The following is a 17,852-nucleotide window of genomic DNA, read 5'->3' on the forward strand; positions in this document are numbered from 1 at the left end:
TTCCGTAATACAGGACTCATACCAAGGACATGCACCCACCGACAGTTTCATAATGCGAAGCTCATAACCTGGACCTACATGTAGCTGTGACCTTGACCTACCATTCCATAGCACAGAGCTCATAACCTGGACCTAGCAGTGACCTAAAATGTTCCATAATGCAGGGCTCATACACTGGACCTTGCAGTGGCCTTGACGGACTTGTCAACAATGCAGGGCTCATACCCTGGACCTAGCAGTGACCTTGACCTACCATTCCATAGTGCAGAGTTCATAACTTGGACCTAGCAGTGACCTTGACCGACTTTGTTCCATAATGCAGAGCTCATATCTGGGACCTAGCAGTGGCCTTGACTGACTTTGTTCCATAATGCAGAGCTCATAACCTGGACCTAGCAGTGGCCTTGACCAACTTGGTTCCATAAAGCAGAGCTCATATCTTGGACCTAGCAGTGACCTTGACCGACTATGTTCCATAATGCAGAGCTCACATCTGGTACCTAGCAGTGACCTTGTTCCATAATGCAGGGCTAATACCCTGTACCTAGCAGCAGCCTTGACCAACTTTGTACCATAATGAAGGGCTCATACCCTGGACCTAACAGTGGCCTTGACCGATTTTGTCGACAATTCATGGCTCATACTCTGGACCAAGCAGGGGCCTTGACCGACTGTCTGCAATTCAGGGCTCATACCCTGGACCTTGCAGTGGCCTTGACCGACTGTCTACAATGCAGGGCTCATACCCTGGATCTAGCAGTGGCCTTGACTGACTGTCTATAATGCAGGGCTCATACCCTGGACTTTGCAGTGACCTTGACTGACTTTGTCTACAATGCAGGGCTCATACCCTGGACCTTGCAGTGGCCTTCACTGACTTTCTACAATGCAGGGCTCATACCCTGGATCTAGCAGTGGCCTTGACCGACTTTGTCTACCATGAAGGGCACATACCCTGGACCTAGTAGTGGCCTTGATCGACTTAGTCTACAATGCAGGGCTCATACCCTGGACCTAGCAGTGGCCTTGACTGACTGTCTACAATGCAGGGCTCATACTCTGGACCGAGCAGTGGCCTTGACCGACTTTGTCTACAATGCAGGGCTCATACCCTGGACCTAACAGTGGCCTTGACCGATTTTGTCGACAATTCATGGTTCATACTCTGGACCAAGCAGGGGCCTTGACCGACTGTCTGCAATTCAGGGCTCATACCCTGGACCTTGCAGTGGCCTTGACCGACTGTCTACAATGCAGGGCTCATACCCTAGATCTAGCAGTGGCCTTGACTGACTGTCTATAATGCAGGGCTCATACCCTGGACTTTGCAGTGACCTTGACTGACTTTGTCTACAATGCAGGGCTCATACCCTGGACCTTGCAGTGGCCTTCACTGACTTTCTACAATGCAGGGCTCATACCCTGGATCTAGCAGTGGCCTTGACCGACTTTGTCTACCATGAAGGGCACATACCCTGGACCTAGTAGTGGCCTTGATCGACTTAGTCTACAATGCAGGGCTCATACCCTGGACCTTGCAGTGGCCTTGACCGATTCTGTCTACCATGAAGGGCACATACCCTGGACCTAGTAGTGGCCTTGATCGACTTAGTCTACAATGCAGGGCTCATACCCTGGACCTTGCAGTGGCCTTCACCGACTGTCTACAATGCAGGGCTCATACCCTGGATCTAGCAGTGGCCTTGACTGACTGTCTACAATGCAGGGCTCATACCCTGGACTTTGCAGTGACCTTGACTGACTTTGTCTACAATGCAGGGCTCATACCCTGGACCTTGCAGTGGCCTTCACTGACTTTCTACAATGCAGGGCTCATACCCTGGACCTAGCAGTGGCCTTGACCGACTTTGTCTACCATGAAGGGCACATACCCTGGACCTAGTAGTGGCCTTGATCGATTTAGTCTACAATGCAGGGCTCATACCCTGGACCTAGCAGTGGCCTTGACCGACTTTGTCTACAATGCAGGGCTCATACTCTGGACCGAGCAGTGGCCTTGACCGACTTTGTCTACAATGCAGGGCTCATACCCTGGACCTAGCAGTGACCTTGACTGACTGTCTACAATGCAGGGCTCATACCCTTGACCTAGCAGTGGCCTTGACCGACTTTGTCTACAATGCAGGGCTCATACTCTGGACCGAGCAGTGGCCTTGACCGACTTTGTCTACAATGCAGGGCTCATACCCTGGACCTAGCAGTGACCTTGACTGACTGTCTACAATGCAGGGCTCATACCCTGGACCTAGCAGTGGCCTTGACTGTCTACCATGAAGGGCACATACCCTGGACCTAGTAGTGGCCTTGATCGACTTAGTCTACAATGCAGGGCTCATACCCTGTACCTAACAGTGGCCTTGACCGACTTTGTCTACAATGCAGGGCTCATACCCTGGACCTAGCAGTGACCTTGACTGACTGTCTACAATGCAGGGCTCATACCCTGGACCTAGCAGTGACCTTGACTGACTGTCTACAATGCAGGGCTCATACCCTGGACCTAGCAGTGACCTTGACTGACTGTCTACAATGCAGGGCTCATACCCTGGACCTAGCAGTGACCTTGACTGACTGTCTACAATGCAGGGCTCATACCCTGGACCTAGCAGTGACCTTGACTGACTGTCTACAATGCAGGGCTCATACCCTGGACCTAGCAGTGGCCTTGACCGACTTTGTCTACAATGCAGGGCTCATACCCTGGACCTAGCAGTGACCTTGACCGACTGTCTACAATGCAGGGCTCATACCCTGGACCTAGCAGTGGCCTTGACTGTCTACCATGAAGGGCACATACCCTGGACCTAGTAGTGGCCTTGATCGACTTTGTCTAAAATGCAGGGCTCATACCCTGGACCTAGCAGTGACCTTAACAGGAATCGGTCCATAATGAAGGGCCTATACAGGCATTACTACACAATAGATTCTGATGAGTAGAATGTATGAGTAGAATGTATTTCTTAAATGCCATTAATATCCTTTAATTTCATAGGGAGGATAAGGAAAATGGTAAGATGAACAGATTGAACCAAAACTGAAATAACTGTTTATTTTCTTTTATCATTTATTATACACAAACAGCAACAATACAGAAGACAGCGTAGACAGTCTGGTCACCTGAAAAAAGAAGCCAACCATACTGACAAATTCATACTAATTTATTTTTTGGATAAAGTATTGAAATCACTTGTTTATACAAATAACTGTATTATTTAAACCAGAAATGCTGCAATGCAACAAAACCAGGTGTTTAATAAGTGCAATCAGTACATACGGCACATTCAATACAAGCAGTGACCCCAAATACTATCTACAACATGTTATATTATCCTAAAAGTACAACTTCATATGAAATTGCTGTTAAAAGTTTCATTTCAAACAGAAAACATTTTGTTTGAGTAATGGTAACGGCTATTTCGACTATCAGCATACTGACCCCCCAGAAATTAAGTTACAAAGTTTAATACACAATATATTTCACCACCATACAATTCTAACAAAGGCTATTTAGCTTAAATCATTTTCTACCTTACAGCCACCTTGAGCTTGATTCCATTAACTTCAAATGTAATGTATATCATCACATAAGCTTGAATATATACAGAGTTTTAATGCTAAATTATTTACAATTTAAGTACTTGAGTAGAAATCATAGATCTATTGTTCTATTGTTAATAGCAGCTACCTTCAACTTGATGCTACGACCCAACAAGCCATCCCAAGCTTAGTTTTCACATAAGCTACCTACATTTCAATGCTAACTTGTTATGCCAAAACCACCTACTTGACTCCCAAAATTCCACACCCACTACAAGCGACATATCACATATTATTATATATATAATTTAATAACAAGGACTTTTTCTCAAAAAAAATATTTTTTTTTCAAAAAAGCAACAACAGATCAAAGACACAAGTCATCAGTTTGAACAAATGAAAAAACATAATTGTGTTCTGATGTCTCTATTGTACAGCAGAGAAAAATATTAAACTTACTTAACATCCTTGTGAGATTTCTTCTCAAACACTTTAGGTTTGTACTTTCGCTTCTGCTTTCTGAAAAACATAAATTTACAAGACTGCAATGTCTGATGAAATCTAATTGAACTAATGTTGTCATGATTATGGTGATAACAAGTGCGCAGCCCTGCTAATGCAGTCATTATTATGACGACAAGACCGCGGTGCTAATGCAGTCATGTTTATGATGACAACAAGTGCGCCGCCCTGCTAATGCAGTCTTGATTGTGACGACAACAAGTGCCCCACCATGATAATGCAGTCATGATTGTGACGACAACAAGTGCCCCACCGTGCTAATGCAGTCATGATTGTGACGACATCAAGTGCGCCACCGTGCTAATGCAGTCATGACTGTGACGACAACAAGTGCCCCGCGGTGCTAATGCAGTCTTGATTGTGACGACAACAAGTGCCCCACCATGATAATGCAGTCATGATTGTGACTACAACAAGTGCCCCACCGTGCTAATGCAGTCATGATTGTGACGACATCAAGTGCGCCACCGTGCTAATGCAGTCATGACTGTGACGACAACAAGTGCCCCGCGGTGCTAATGCAGTCATGATTGTGACAACATCAAGTGTGCCGCAGTGCTTATGCAGTCATGATTGTGACAACATCAAGCGCGCCATGGTGCTAATGCAGTCATGATTTTGACGACAACAAGTGCGCCGCGGTGCTAATGCAGTCACGATTAAGACAACAACAAGTACGCCGAGAAGCAAATTACAACGCTTGTCAGTTTTTGTATTAGTAAAAAAGATACATAATTCAACAAGTTCATCTATTAAAGCCAGAGTTATGCCCCTTGCTATTCTTGCACATATTGTCTTTGGCAACAAGTGTAACCAGTTTTATTTCAGTATCTTGAATGGATTTTGGCACAACAACCATGACAAAGTAAACAAGGCCATGACAACGTTAGCCTTTCTGCTTTTGAAGAAAGTAGAGGCAGACAAGCTAAATAAATGTATATGTCTTATTAGAAGTGTTATTTAAGAATCATATTTCCAACAAAAAACAATAATTCTGTTTATACATAACTGTTCACATCCCTTCCTATTATCACTACAACCTGATATAAAACTAAACACCCAGTACCTGCCAGGAGCTCCACGCGGCTCCAGCTTGTTCCGCTTCATCAAACTTTGGAACCTGTCGATCAGCAAGTGACCCTCTGGCTGAAATATAACAACAGGAGATCTCATGTTTGCCTAAGGTATTAGGTACCACCCAAATGCGATATTTGGTCCAATACTGATGTACTTTTCGTGGTACTTCATATAGGTAAAACCAAATAATTTAGAATAAAGATGTTTTTTCTAAAATTATATGATTATGAAGTTGTGACAATGGTGTTTCTACTTTTGTTTCCCTAAGCATTCTGAAAAGACAAACGCCACCAAAGGAATTATTAGACTTCTCTGTTGTTTTTGAGTCCAAAAAGGAGGATAACTCAACGATTAATGAAGCCTTGCAACACATGTACATTTATACAGGGATAATAGGTCTACCAAGAACCATGTCAATACCTTGTAGGGTTATTAAGTTGTGATCAATTTAGCATTTGAATGACTTTTTTTTATCTATGAAGGTGCATTTCTTGAACATTAATTATCAGTTTCAGTTACAGTAAAGCTGCAGTAGTTCGAACAAGCGGTTATTCGAGAACCAGCAGTCCCTCGAGGTCGGAGCTTGGCCCCCAACTATATTCCATCTATTTCATATACGGGAAAATACATCTACGCTGCATTGAAACCTAAATATGTCGAGGAGTCGAGCAAAAAACAGTCGGTCCAAAGTACACAAGCCTTGCACAAAACCTTATGGCTCCCTCAAGGTCATAACTTCAAATTTTTCCCCGAATGCATGTTCCAAAACACAAACAATTGGTAGGTGTTTTTTCCCCAAGTTGTAAAAATTGCAATGACAGTTCTAAAAGGCAATTTGATAAGATGTGAAAAACCGTTTATCACTGTTTACGCAGGACAGTAGTTGATAAGGGCATTTGAGAAGATAATTATGAGAAGTTAATTGTGAGAAATGTAAATGAGTAATAAAAATATGAATTAACACTTCTATATCGATTCAACATCCGAATTTCTGAAAAGAATTCCTTCTTGCTTTGCAATAGGGCAATTCTGTAAAAATAAACATTTCCATTTATTCATTTATTGATATTTCTTTTACATTTAGTATACATCTAGTATACGACAGCCTTTAAACATATCAGCGATTTCGACAACGCAACACATAATCGGTGTCTTAGTAAACAGTCGGTTTGACGACTTCAAACTTAAAATGCACTGAAAGATATTTCATAACAGACTGGAAAATTGAAATTCGGGTCGTTCGAAACATCGATTCCCTCGAGGTTTTGGCTCGGTCCCCGGCGTCCTCGAGCGATCCCAGTTTTACTGTATATGTTTCACTATACGTGTACATGTTATAACTAGTAACTTGTGTACTAATTTCCATATGAATAACTTGAGCAGTTAATAAGTTATGGCTATGTCATAGTCTTGCATGACTTCTTTAACTTATCAAGGGACATAACTAAACAATGGATGCAGCAATAGTTATTGGCCTTCATACGAATGTGTTTATTGTCTCATGCAATATGTACATTTATTTTCATTTGAATATCATGAATGGTTTCAGAAAAGGTTAAAGTATTTGAACACCCTGACGCTGACAAAGCAGACAATGACAACAACACTAAGCTATGACACCTTGATCTTTTCTTTGAATAACAGATGAGCTGAAAACTGGAACCACACTTATAAACCATTGTACAATGTATCATGCAATACAGGTCATGAATGTACATGATTGTTTACATGCCAGACTGTCTGACCTACCCGCAGTTCGCGGAGAGATCCCACCAGCTCGTCACTCAACTTCACCTCCATATCCGGCTCCTCAAACCTGCAAACACATGCTCCATTCATTGTGGTTAATACTACAGAGTGTGTCACATCTTATATTTCATGGTGTGTTTGAATATAATCAGAAATTGCCAAAACTTCAACCAATGGTGTGAATGCAGCTGATTTCATGTCAAAGTGTGTAAACTAATAATGGATAACATCCTTACAGATACAAGTACATGTACAGAAGCTGACAGGTCTGAAAATAAGAAGCAGTCAAAACACTATTGCAAAAGTTTGACTGTTGAATGTTTCTGTAATATTAAGACAGAGAGGCTTACTTTGTTTTAGCAAGGCGGCGTGTCCGCATCCCATCACGCGTTCGTTTCTCTGCCCGCTCCTCTGCCTTCTTCCCAGCCTCCTCAGTCTCTTTTCGTATTTCTGCCTTGATGGACTTCAACCTGCAAAACAAGGGCTCATACTAGTCATGTAATAGGAAACATAATCATTGTTTAGCTGGCAACACTGCGAATACATAATACATGTTATACCAGATTGAAGCCTAACCCTTACACTATCAATCATATTGGTGCACATACTTTGTAATTGAAATGTACTGCTAAAACAAAAAAATTCTTACCTGAAAATGTTGTTATCTTTCTTCCTCTTTTCCTTAAGATTTTCCTTTTCTTTGAGCTAAAATAAGAAAGAAAACACAGTCCAATGCTGAACAATAAACCTACCATAAAGATTTAGGAGTATGAAATATTTGAAAATACAGATGAAGATCATTCAATAAGACAGATTAACACTCAAATAGAAGAAGATATTTTTTATGTATAGCACTACCTTCTGTTTTCTTGCTTTCTCTTTTTTCCTCCGTCGTTCATCTTTCTTGTGTTCTCTACGGATCGGTGGGTTGACAGACAGGTTAGAAATATCGGGGTCAGGGGTCTCCTCATCACTGTCAACACCCTCAAACAGCCCCGCTGACATCTCCTGGAGAGTTGTCACCTGAAGGGGAAATATGTTTATCATTCAAATAATGGACTAAATATGAGACTCAAATAGACATCGGATGAATCCTAACTGGCAATCTACATGCAGACTTGGGTGAAGCCAAACTGATCATCTACATGCAGACATCGGTTGAGGCCTTAAAGGCAACCTACATGCAAACATCAGGTTAAGCCTGACTGGTAATCTACATGCAGACATCAGTTGAGGCCTAAAAGGCAATCTACATGCAGACATCGAGTGAAGCCTAACTGGCAATTTACATGCAGACATCGGGTGAACTCTAACTGGCAATCTAGATGCAGACATCAGAAGCCTAACTGGCAATCTACATGCAGACATTGGGTGAGGCCTAACTGGTAATCTGCATGCAGACATCGGGTGATGGCAAACTATATGCAGACATCCGGTGAAGCCTAACTGGTAATCTACATGCAGACATCAAGTGAAACCTAACTGGTTATCTATATGCAGACATCAAGTGAAACCTAACTGGTAATCTATATGGAGACATCAAGTGAAACAAACTGGAAATCTATATCTTTACATTGAGTGAAACCTAACTGGTAATCTACATGCAGACATTGAGTGAAACATAACAGGTAACCTACATGTATGCAGACATAAAGTGAAACCTAACTGGTAATCTACATGCAGACATCGAGTGAAATCTAACTGATAATCTACATGCAGACATCGAGTGAAACCTAACTGGTAATCTACATGCAGACATCGAGTGAAACCTAACTGGTAATCTATATGCAGACATCGAGTGAAACCTAACTGGTAATCTACATGCAGACATCAAGTGAAACCTAACTGGTAATCTACATGCAGACATCAAGTGAAACCTTACTGGTAATCTACATGCAGACATCGAGTGAAACAAACTGGAAATCTATATCTTTACATTGAGTGAAACCTAACTGGTAATCTATATGCAGACATCGAGTGAAACCTAACTGGTAATCTATATTCAGACATCCAGTGAAACTTAACTGGTAATCTATATTCAGACATCGAGTGGAACCTAACTGGTAATCTACATGCAGACATCGAGTGAAACCTAACTGGTAATCTATATTCAGACATCCAGTGAAACCTAACTGGTAATCTATATTCAGACATCGAGTGGAACCTAACTTGTTATCTACATGCAGACATCGAGTGAAACCTAACTTGTAATCTATATTCAGTCATCGAGTGAAACCTAACTGGTAATCTATATTCAGACATCCAGTGAAACCTAACTGGTAATCTATATTCAGACATCGAGTGGAACCTAACTTGTAATCTATATGGTTGTACAGTGCCAGTGACACAACATGAAATAATTGGGATGTGATACTCACCATCATACAAAATAATACAGTTCTAACGCTAGCTTCAGACTCCCTGTCACATGATTAAAACAACTTGAAAAATCTATACAATATGAAACATATGTTCTACATGGTCTACATCTAACTCTGCCTACCTCTGTTGGTGCCTCACTTGCGTCAGGGAATTTCTCATCAAGGGCTCGTTTTATCCGTTCCTCATCCCGTTGCCGTCCCATCTCGCGACTGTTGGCCTTCTTCAGGAGAGCCTGCAGATAAACATGGTAATCAAATGATGGGGGTGAAACACAGGAGGAAAGTTATATTTTCATATAAATTTGCAACCATAAAGATAAGTTATTACAGTACTTGTATTTTATCAAATTCAATGGACATTAATATTTATGAATAAACATATTCGCTTCCAAAATTTAATAAAACATATTTAAGAGAAGCTATTCCACAGAAAGCAAATGTCACAAAATCCTGATCATTGATCTGTCATATCATTTTTTTAAATTAGAAAAAGCTATTCTTTGAGAAAACTTCAATTTTGTGTACAATAACAAAACATGTTTCTTTTATTCGCTACTTCAGTGTTGTTCTCATACCCACCTGATATTCATCGAACGCTGGGTTGTAGGAAGCCCCAGGGTGGGGGGTCTCCACTGCTGGCACATCTGACACCGACTTTGTCAGGCGTGCAGGGGCCTACACAACAGTGAGGGAAAATTATATTAATATTTATATATATATATATATATATATATGTAAAATCGAGTCATATCTTGATATAATTTGTGTTATTTCCATTTCCATTTCAAAATCTGTACTGACTTTATTTTTTATTTGTATTTTTTTAAGTATAAAAACAAAACACGCATAAGTCATGCAATGTAATTAAATTTTTTTTTTAGTAATAATCACCTTGTTTGGCAGTCTTACAGGAATAATAGTTGTTGAAATAATAAGACACAAATGGACATATTTTTGTAAATTCTACTTACATACAAGTAGTTCATTTAACTATAAGCTTGCGAAAGCTTTTTTGTTTTTCTCAATGGATCTAGGGCACAACTTGTCTATAGCCAGAGTTATGGGCCTTGCTACACCTGTGTATTGTCTGTGTTTTGTCAAAACACTCACTGGTCACATGTGTACTCAAACATTATGATTATAATTCAACTTTTTTCTTTGAAAAACAAACAAGCTTAAAGAAAAAAAAACATTAATATCACTTGTTATTTCTTTAATGAAACCACAGGAAAACTAGGCAACTAAACAATGTATGTTGTTTTTTTTAAACAAAATTACCTTTACTCTCTTTTTTTTGGTAACTGTGAGAAAGTGGTCATCATCTGGTTTACTGTCAGTTAGCTGCTCTGCTAAAGAACAATTAGTATTATGAAATAATAGATGAATTTCAATTATGCAATTATGATCTGGACGAGAATCTGTTATTAGACGGACAACTTAACATAAATAAATGTTTTTAATAAGAACATTCCTTAAACTTACACACCAGAATGCCTTAAAGGCACATGTAGGATCATGCATTTTTTTATATTTTTAATGTATTTTTTACTTAAATGATTGTAAACAAAAAAGCATAGGATTTGTGTTCAATTCTTTTTGTTTAATCAATAGCTACGTGACCACAGATTCCCCAGTTAAAAAAGAGGCAACATATTGCTAATGTTTTTTATCTCTATACAAATCATATGCTTTTTTGTTTTGATCATTAAAGGCATATGAGTAGCACATGATAATGCATAAAAAAAATATGTTTTTTTGCATCAACCTGCCTTTAATTGTAATTGAACTAGTGAAAGAGCAATGAAAACATATTTTATTAATATCTTATACAGTACCTGCCCAGATATCAACATCAGCGATCGGCATTTTCACCCGGTTTCTGGTGCGTGCATAACTCTGTTGCTTGGCTGCCCTCCTCTTCTCTATTGAGTCTTTCTGGGTCAGTGTAGGCTGTCCACTCCGCTCCCGGTCAATCACAGCACGAGCACGCTTGTCCTTCCTGAGAGTGAAATGGGAATGATGATACCACAGTTAACTTGGTACCCTTACATATGCTTAAAGTAGTTTGATCTTAACAGCCTGGGAACACTGTGAAAGTTTACTGTAGACAATACTTATAACCCACAGTGAAAACTTATATACAGTAAATTTCCCATATAACCAAACTCTGGATATAAAACAAATATTTTTGGCCCGATTTTCCTAAAAAATATAAATATAAAGTACTCTGGATATAAAGAAACTCTGAATAAAAGGAATTATCTTTTCTGGCCAAAAATTTGTTGCGCTCGGACAAATAACAGGGCCAATATGAAATCACTTATTTATTAACAAATATATAATACAAATACAAATAACAAATAAAGAAGAGCTATGCCAATCTCTGACCTTTTTGGGGGTGGTGGCTGTAATGCAACTTCTATTTCTTTCAGCTTTTCTTGAGCTTTGCGTTTGTTAGACTGTTTTGGCTTATCTGAAAGTGAATAAAAAAATGTTATTATTTAAAAATTCCAATTCCAACACATTTCAATGCTATGCAAAAAGGACTCTGAAAGTACAAATAGAAATAAAAATTGAAATAAAGTGAAAGAAACCTTTTTTTATAGAAATTACCTCAAACAGAGGAGTGAAAAGAAAAGTACCAATGATATAAAGCACATGCGGTTCTATTATGTGTTTTTCTTTCACATAAACAAGTGGCAAAACTCTGCCATGCATGTAGCACAGGACATGGCATTGCTTTGTCAGTTTGTGGGTTTTGCTCATCATCAGCACAGGTAAACAAGTAGGTCTTTTTTGATATTTTTACTGTAAAAAAAAGCATGAGATAAAAAGAATCAGACACTTGTCATCATATTATAACACACAAATTTATTCAACTTGTCAGGAAAAAAAGTTAGTAAGCTTGCAAAAGACAAGCTTACTAACCAATTTCCTGAACTCTTTGAATGAAATTGTTTATTATATGACGACTCTTGACAGATCCTCTTTGTCTCTGACAACATATGCACCAGGTTTCATTTAAATATCTTGAATGTAATTTTAGTTATGGCCAAAGTATTGTTTTTTGCACTATAATCACAATGACAACTACACTGCAAACAACACCAAGGCTATCCCAATAACCCCGATTCTTTTTCTTCAAAACAAAATGTAACATTATACGGCAATGAATTAATTCCTCCCTCCATTTATAGTTCACCTGGTATGATAAGGCCAGCCAGCCAACACAGGCGGTCAGTTTATCTCTAGCAGTCAGAGCTGTACCATCCTCACCAATATCATATGTATCAATAATAAATAGTTAGAACACATGCAGTCGTTCTTCATAACATAACATGGTGTCAGAAAAGAACTCATCGCTCATATAGTATTAAATGTGGATTATTTTTAACATTGGATCGTTAATTAATAGCTTAAGCATCTAATAAACTGTTCACTGTGAGAATGGAGTTAAGTGGTGTTCCAACACCGTGCATGGATTGGAATAGCTTAAATCTTCCGGAAGCTTGGAAGAAGTTCACAGAGCACTGTGAGCTTATTTTTAAGGGTCCACTTAAAGGGCAGGATGAGGATGTACACATTGATCACCTATTTGCAACTTTGGATGGGTGAAAAGGGTTGGGACCTGTACAAAACACTAGAACTGTCAGCGTCCGACACAGAACATTTGTCAGCAATTTGTGAAGCGATTACAAAACCCCTACAGCCAACGATCAACCCCGTTTTTGCACGGTATCGTTTCAACAATATGACACAGGGAGAACTTTCTTTTGAAGAATTCTTGACCAAATTGAGAGTAATGGTGAAGGATTGCAATTATGAGGACAGTGAAGACATGATCAGGGATAGGATTGTGTTTGGAATATTATCACAAAAAATCCGAGAAAAACTCATTAATATGGGAGAAAATTTGACCATGAGCAAGGCTATTCAAATATGTCAAAGCTTTGAATATGCTCAAGCACAACTGCGGGAAATGCAGGCACCATCGCAAGGAGCAGCCATTAATGTGGTTCATTCAAGAAGGGTTACTGGTCATAACACCTCAGGCCAGCCTGGTCACAATTCCTCAGGCCAGTTGGAGAAGAGAAGACAACAGCGCGTCACTTTGGGAGAAGACGTTACCCGGACTTGCCAAAATTGTGGGCGGAAACACCAACGTCAACACCAGTGTCCCGCAAAGGGAAAACAATGTCAAAAATGGAACCACTTTGCATCAGTGTGTAGAAGTGTAAATGAAGTTATTGACAATGACAATTCTTGTACTCACGATTTCAAGGATTTAGTGATTGACAATGTGGAGTCCACTGTTAGGAATGGGCAGGTGTTTGCAGAGTTCAAGGTAGGTCCTTCCAATTTGTCCGTACAGTTCAAGATTGATATTGGTAGTCAAGTGAATATATTGCCATACAAAACCTTTAGAGACATAGGCGTAAAGTCAGTTCTGGAAGCTTCATATTCAAAGCTTTCAGCCTATGACGGAAGCATGTTAAATGTAAAGGGATGCATTACTTTAAGGTGTAATCATCCTGGAACTGGCCAAAGAAAGGATGTTTACTTTCACGTAGTTGACACACATTCAAGTCCTTTGCTAAGTCTTCAATCATCCCTTGACTTTGAACTCATAAATCTCACATACACAGTTATGTCAGATTCCCAGGTCAACCCCCTCACTAAGGACATGGTATTAAAGGTAAGGACATGGTATTAAAGGAATACAAGGAAGTGTTTGATGGCATTGGTCTGCTAGTCGGTGAATGCAAGATTCACATTGATCACACTGTCCAGCCTGTGGTGCATCCCCCAAGAAAGGTCCCTATAGCATTACAAGAAAAAGTCAAGGATGAGTTACTCCGCATGGAGTCATTAGGTGTCATCGAAAAGGTCAATGAACCCACTGACTGGGTTAGTTCAATGGTCATTGCCGAAAAAGCGAATGGCAAAATTTGTATATGTCTGGATCCGCGTGACTTGAATAAGGCCATTCAACGTCCACATTACCCTTTACGAACTCTGGATGATATATTGCCTCAGCTTTCAGGCGCAAAGTACTTCACAAAGCTTGATGCTAGGAGTGGTTATTGGGCATTGAAACTTGAGAGAGAGTCATCGTTCCTTACATGTTTTAACACCTTATATGGAATGTACCGATATGTCCGAGTTCCCTTTGGTCTGAAGTCAAGATTGATGCTTGTCTTGAAGGTCTTAGTGGCGTAGCTGTCATCGCGGATGACATACTAGTGTATGGGTCATCTAGAAAGGAACATGACTCCAATCTTAGAGCAGTCCTAAAGAGGTCTCATGATGAAGGAATTCGTTTTAACGAAACCAAACTCGAGGTCGGGGTATCAGAAGTAGACTACTTTGGTCACCTTCTCACATCAGAAGGTTTGAAAAAATCAACCTCAAAGACAGAGGCTATACAGAAAATGAAGCCACCCAAAAATAAATCAGAACTTGAAACCATATTAGGTATGGTAAACTATCTGTCTAGATTTGCCCCAAACTTGGCAGATGTAACAGCCCCTCTGAGACAATTACTGTCTAAAGAAGTTGAATTCTGTTGGGAAACTGCACAAAGTGATGCATTTGACAAAATGAAACAAATCATCACAGACCCGAATCAGGTCATCCTATTATGACAAAAGCAAGCCATTAACATTGCAAGTTGATGCCTCCAAGTTTGGTCTCGGAGCAACAATAATGCAAGACGGGAAGCCACTTGCATATGCATCAAAATCACTCACACAAACTGAGGTCAATTACGCACAAATTGAGAAGGAAATGTTTGCTATTTTGTTCGGCTGCAAGCGGTTCCACCATTTTGTTTATGGTCACAAAGTCAACGTGCAAACTGATCATTTGCCGTTAGTTTCTATTTTCAAAAAAATCAATAAACACAGCTGCTGCACGATTGCAGTGTATGCTACTACAGCTACAGAAATATGATCTTGACATCAAACATTATCCATCCAAACAAGTACCAGTTGCAGACACACTGAGCAGGAACTTTCTAAATGAAACGTTCCCTGAATTGTCACAAGGCATGGACATGCAGGTACATAATTTATGGTTATGTCTCATTTACCTGTATCTGACAGAAAATTGAATGAATTGAAGGACAAAACAAGTCAAGGTGAGACTTTAGTATTGTTGAAACAGACTATACTTCAAGGTTGGCCAACCTCTAGAAAAATGTGTCCGTCCCAGATAATGCCCTTCTGGAATTTCCGTGATGAGTTAACTACTATTGATGGGTTAGTCATGAAAGGAAATAAAATAATCATCCCCAAATCAATGCAGTCTCAGATGCTTGAACTCATTCACACAGGTCACATGGGAGTTGAGAAATGTCTCAGAAGGGCCCGGGATGTTATGTTTTGGCCAGGAATATCGGCCGATATTACCAATCTTGTGTTAAAATGCAACACCTGTTTAAAACACAGAAACTCAAACCCAAAGGAGCCATTAATTCCCCTTGAGATTCCTGATTATCCATGGCAAATTATAGGCACTGATCTATTCACCTGGGAAAACAGGAACTATCTTCTGATAGTGGATTACTATAGCAGGTATTTTGAGGTCAAGGAATTGCCCAATATGAAAAGCACCACGGTCATAAACAGAATGAAAGGCATAATGGCCAGATGGGGAATTAGTGAGAAGGTTATATCTGATGGTGGTCCCTGTTATATCTCTCAGGAGTTCGCTGATTTTGCAAAAGAATGGGACTTCAATCACCAGACAATTAGTCCCTATCACAGTCAGTCAAATGGTCTAGGTGAGAAATATGTGTCAGTTTGTAAGAAACTCCTTACAAAGGCTAAGGAAGCTGGGCGTGATCCTTTTATTGGCATATTAGAATACCGGACCACCCCTCTTGAGTCAGGGTATTGCCCTGCGCAGTTAAACATGGCCAGACAATTGCGCTCTATCCTCCCAACATCTAACGAAAATCTGATGCCCAAGGTGATATCTCCTAATATAGTCAGGCAGGGTATTCAAGATAACAAACAGAAGGGGAAGAAATATTATGACAGACAAGCAAGGTCACTAGAGCCCTTAACATATGGAGAAAATACAATGATCCAACAATTAAATAAAACTTGGAGACCAGCCACTGTAGTTGACAAGTTAAATTTAAGATCATACACTGGTCAGTGCCCAGATGGGTCTATGTGCACACGAAATAGGCGGGATCTATTGAAGACCAATGAGCCCTGCCATGGTCAATTTTCAGAGCCAGAAATACAGGAAATGCCTTTTGGTCAAACACCCACCCAGTCTGACATCAAAGATTCGGAAAGCCCTCTAATTGGCAGTACTTCCTCTCCATGTATCAATCACAATCTGTACGTGACCAGGTCAGGAAGGGCCGTAAAACCAAAAGACAAGCTAATATACATATTTATTATCAAGAATATCATTCAAATTAAATAACATGATCTTACCAACATCCAGCAGTGACACACTCTTATCCACATAAAACAAAGAAGCATCTTCCTTCTTCTCAAGCAGTCCTCTACAACACAAATGGAAACACATTTGAGTACAGAAATAATTAATTGCAATGGCATATCCTTTGCATTTAAAAATGATTTTCACAGCATTGATTCTGTCCTAGAGAAAGTGTTACAGTGAAGGTCAGCATATATTGTGGTTCACCCTTGGCATAAGTAATGCAAAAATAAACACTTGAAATTACATTGAGGGTCTCGATTGGCCAATGCACCAAGTACAGTCAATATGTTTTTTTTATGATTTTAATATGGCAATACTTCCATACATCTATTATTCATGGTCAAGCACACATGAACCCTTACATATTAGCTAGAAAACAGTGTTAATCATAGATTTAGAAATTCTTCACTATTTAATGCAACTTTAGAGAAATAACTTATCAAAAGTCACTTTCAAAAGAAAAATCCATTCCATATTTATTAGCTCATACATTACATGTAAAAAAACTAAAAATAGTGATACAAATAAATGACATAATTGTTTTTTAATGTATACTTTTATTTCCATAAAATATCTATTTTTTTGATAAAACAATTATTACACAAACATGTAATCGAAAGATACTGATAAAAGCATATATGATTAAAATATTGTGATGGCTTAGAATGGTTTATACTTGTTAGGGGTAAACTACAGTACGCGCGAGTCTGAAAAGTCATGGAATAGCAAATCACAGTTCACATGCATTTCTCATTTGCCACTTTTTCATTTAAGATAAAGATTTTTTAAAACTGACAATTTGTAAGGTTTCGAACACTCTACATTTGTATATGCATACATTAGTGAAAGGGCTTTAACTCGTTTGTTATCCGAAATGTTTCGAGTATCCGAAGTAATAATCAACTTTCAAGAGAACAAAAGGTTAAAGGATTGACACATACCCGGTTCTTTCCTGTAGTCTCTCGTCTTCTAAAGCTTCCTCTACATCATTAATATCAACTTTTCTCCACGCCTTTTTCTTATTTTTACCGAGACGAGAACGTTTTGTGACTGTCCCACGTTCTGCTGCATTTTCGAAGGTAGCAGACAATACTCAACAGT

General features: G+C 39.5%; 1 protein-coding gene across 1 annotated transcript; it reads right to left on the bottom strand.

Moving 5' to 3' along the window:
* Window positions 1–3,055: 3,055 nt before the first annotated feature.
* LOC128207625 (ribosome biogenesis protein NOP53-like) lies at window positions 3,056–17,811 on the bottom strand. Its single transcript, XM_052910665.1, has 14 exons — window positions 17,693–17,811; window positions 16,742–16,812; window positions 11,676–11,760; window positions 11,123–11,286; window positions 10,566–10,636; window positions 9,867–9,962; window positions 9,410–9,520; window positions 7,765–7,929; window positions 7,556–7,611; window positions 7,257–7,376; window positions 6,907–6,973; window positions 5,147–5,226; window positions 4,018–4,077; window positions 3,056–3,138 (listed from the first exon to the last, which is right to left on the bottom strand). The coding sequence occupies exons 4-14, from the start codon at window positions 11,151–11,153 to the stop codon at window positions 3,135–3,137; spliced, it is 861 nt and encodes a 286-aa protein (XP_052766625.1). The 5' UTR covers window positions 11,154–11,286; window positions 11,676–11,760; window positions 16,742–16,812; window positions 17,693–17,811; the 3' UTR covers window positions 3,056–3,134.
* Between the last annotated feature and the right edge of the window lie 41 nt (window positions 17,812–17,852).

Source organism: Mya arenaria, chromosome 11 (genome assembly GCF_026914265.1).
Source record: "Mya arenaria isolate MELC-2E11 chromosome 11, ASM2691426v1".
Classification (NCBI taxonomy): Eukaryota; Metazoa; Mollusca; class Bivalvia; order Myida; family Myidae; genus Mya; species Mya arenaria.

Excerpts from the sequence above, each read along its gene's own strand:
- LOC128207625 (XM_052910665.1), bottom strand. The coding sequence starts at position 11,153 with ATGCCGATCGCTGATGTTGATATCTGGGCAG. Across the intron at positions 9,521-9,866 it reads CAGCGTTCGATGAATATCAG|GCTCTCCTGAAGAAGGCCAA; the intron begins GTGGGTATGAGA and ends GTTTATCTGCAG. Across the intron at positions 7,930-9,409 it reads CAAGTGAGGCACCAACAGAG|GTGACAACTCTCCAGGAGAT; the intron begins GTAGGCAGAGTT and ends TTTCCCCTTCAG.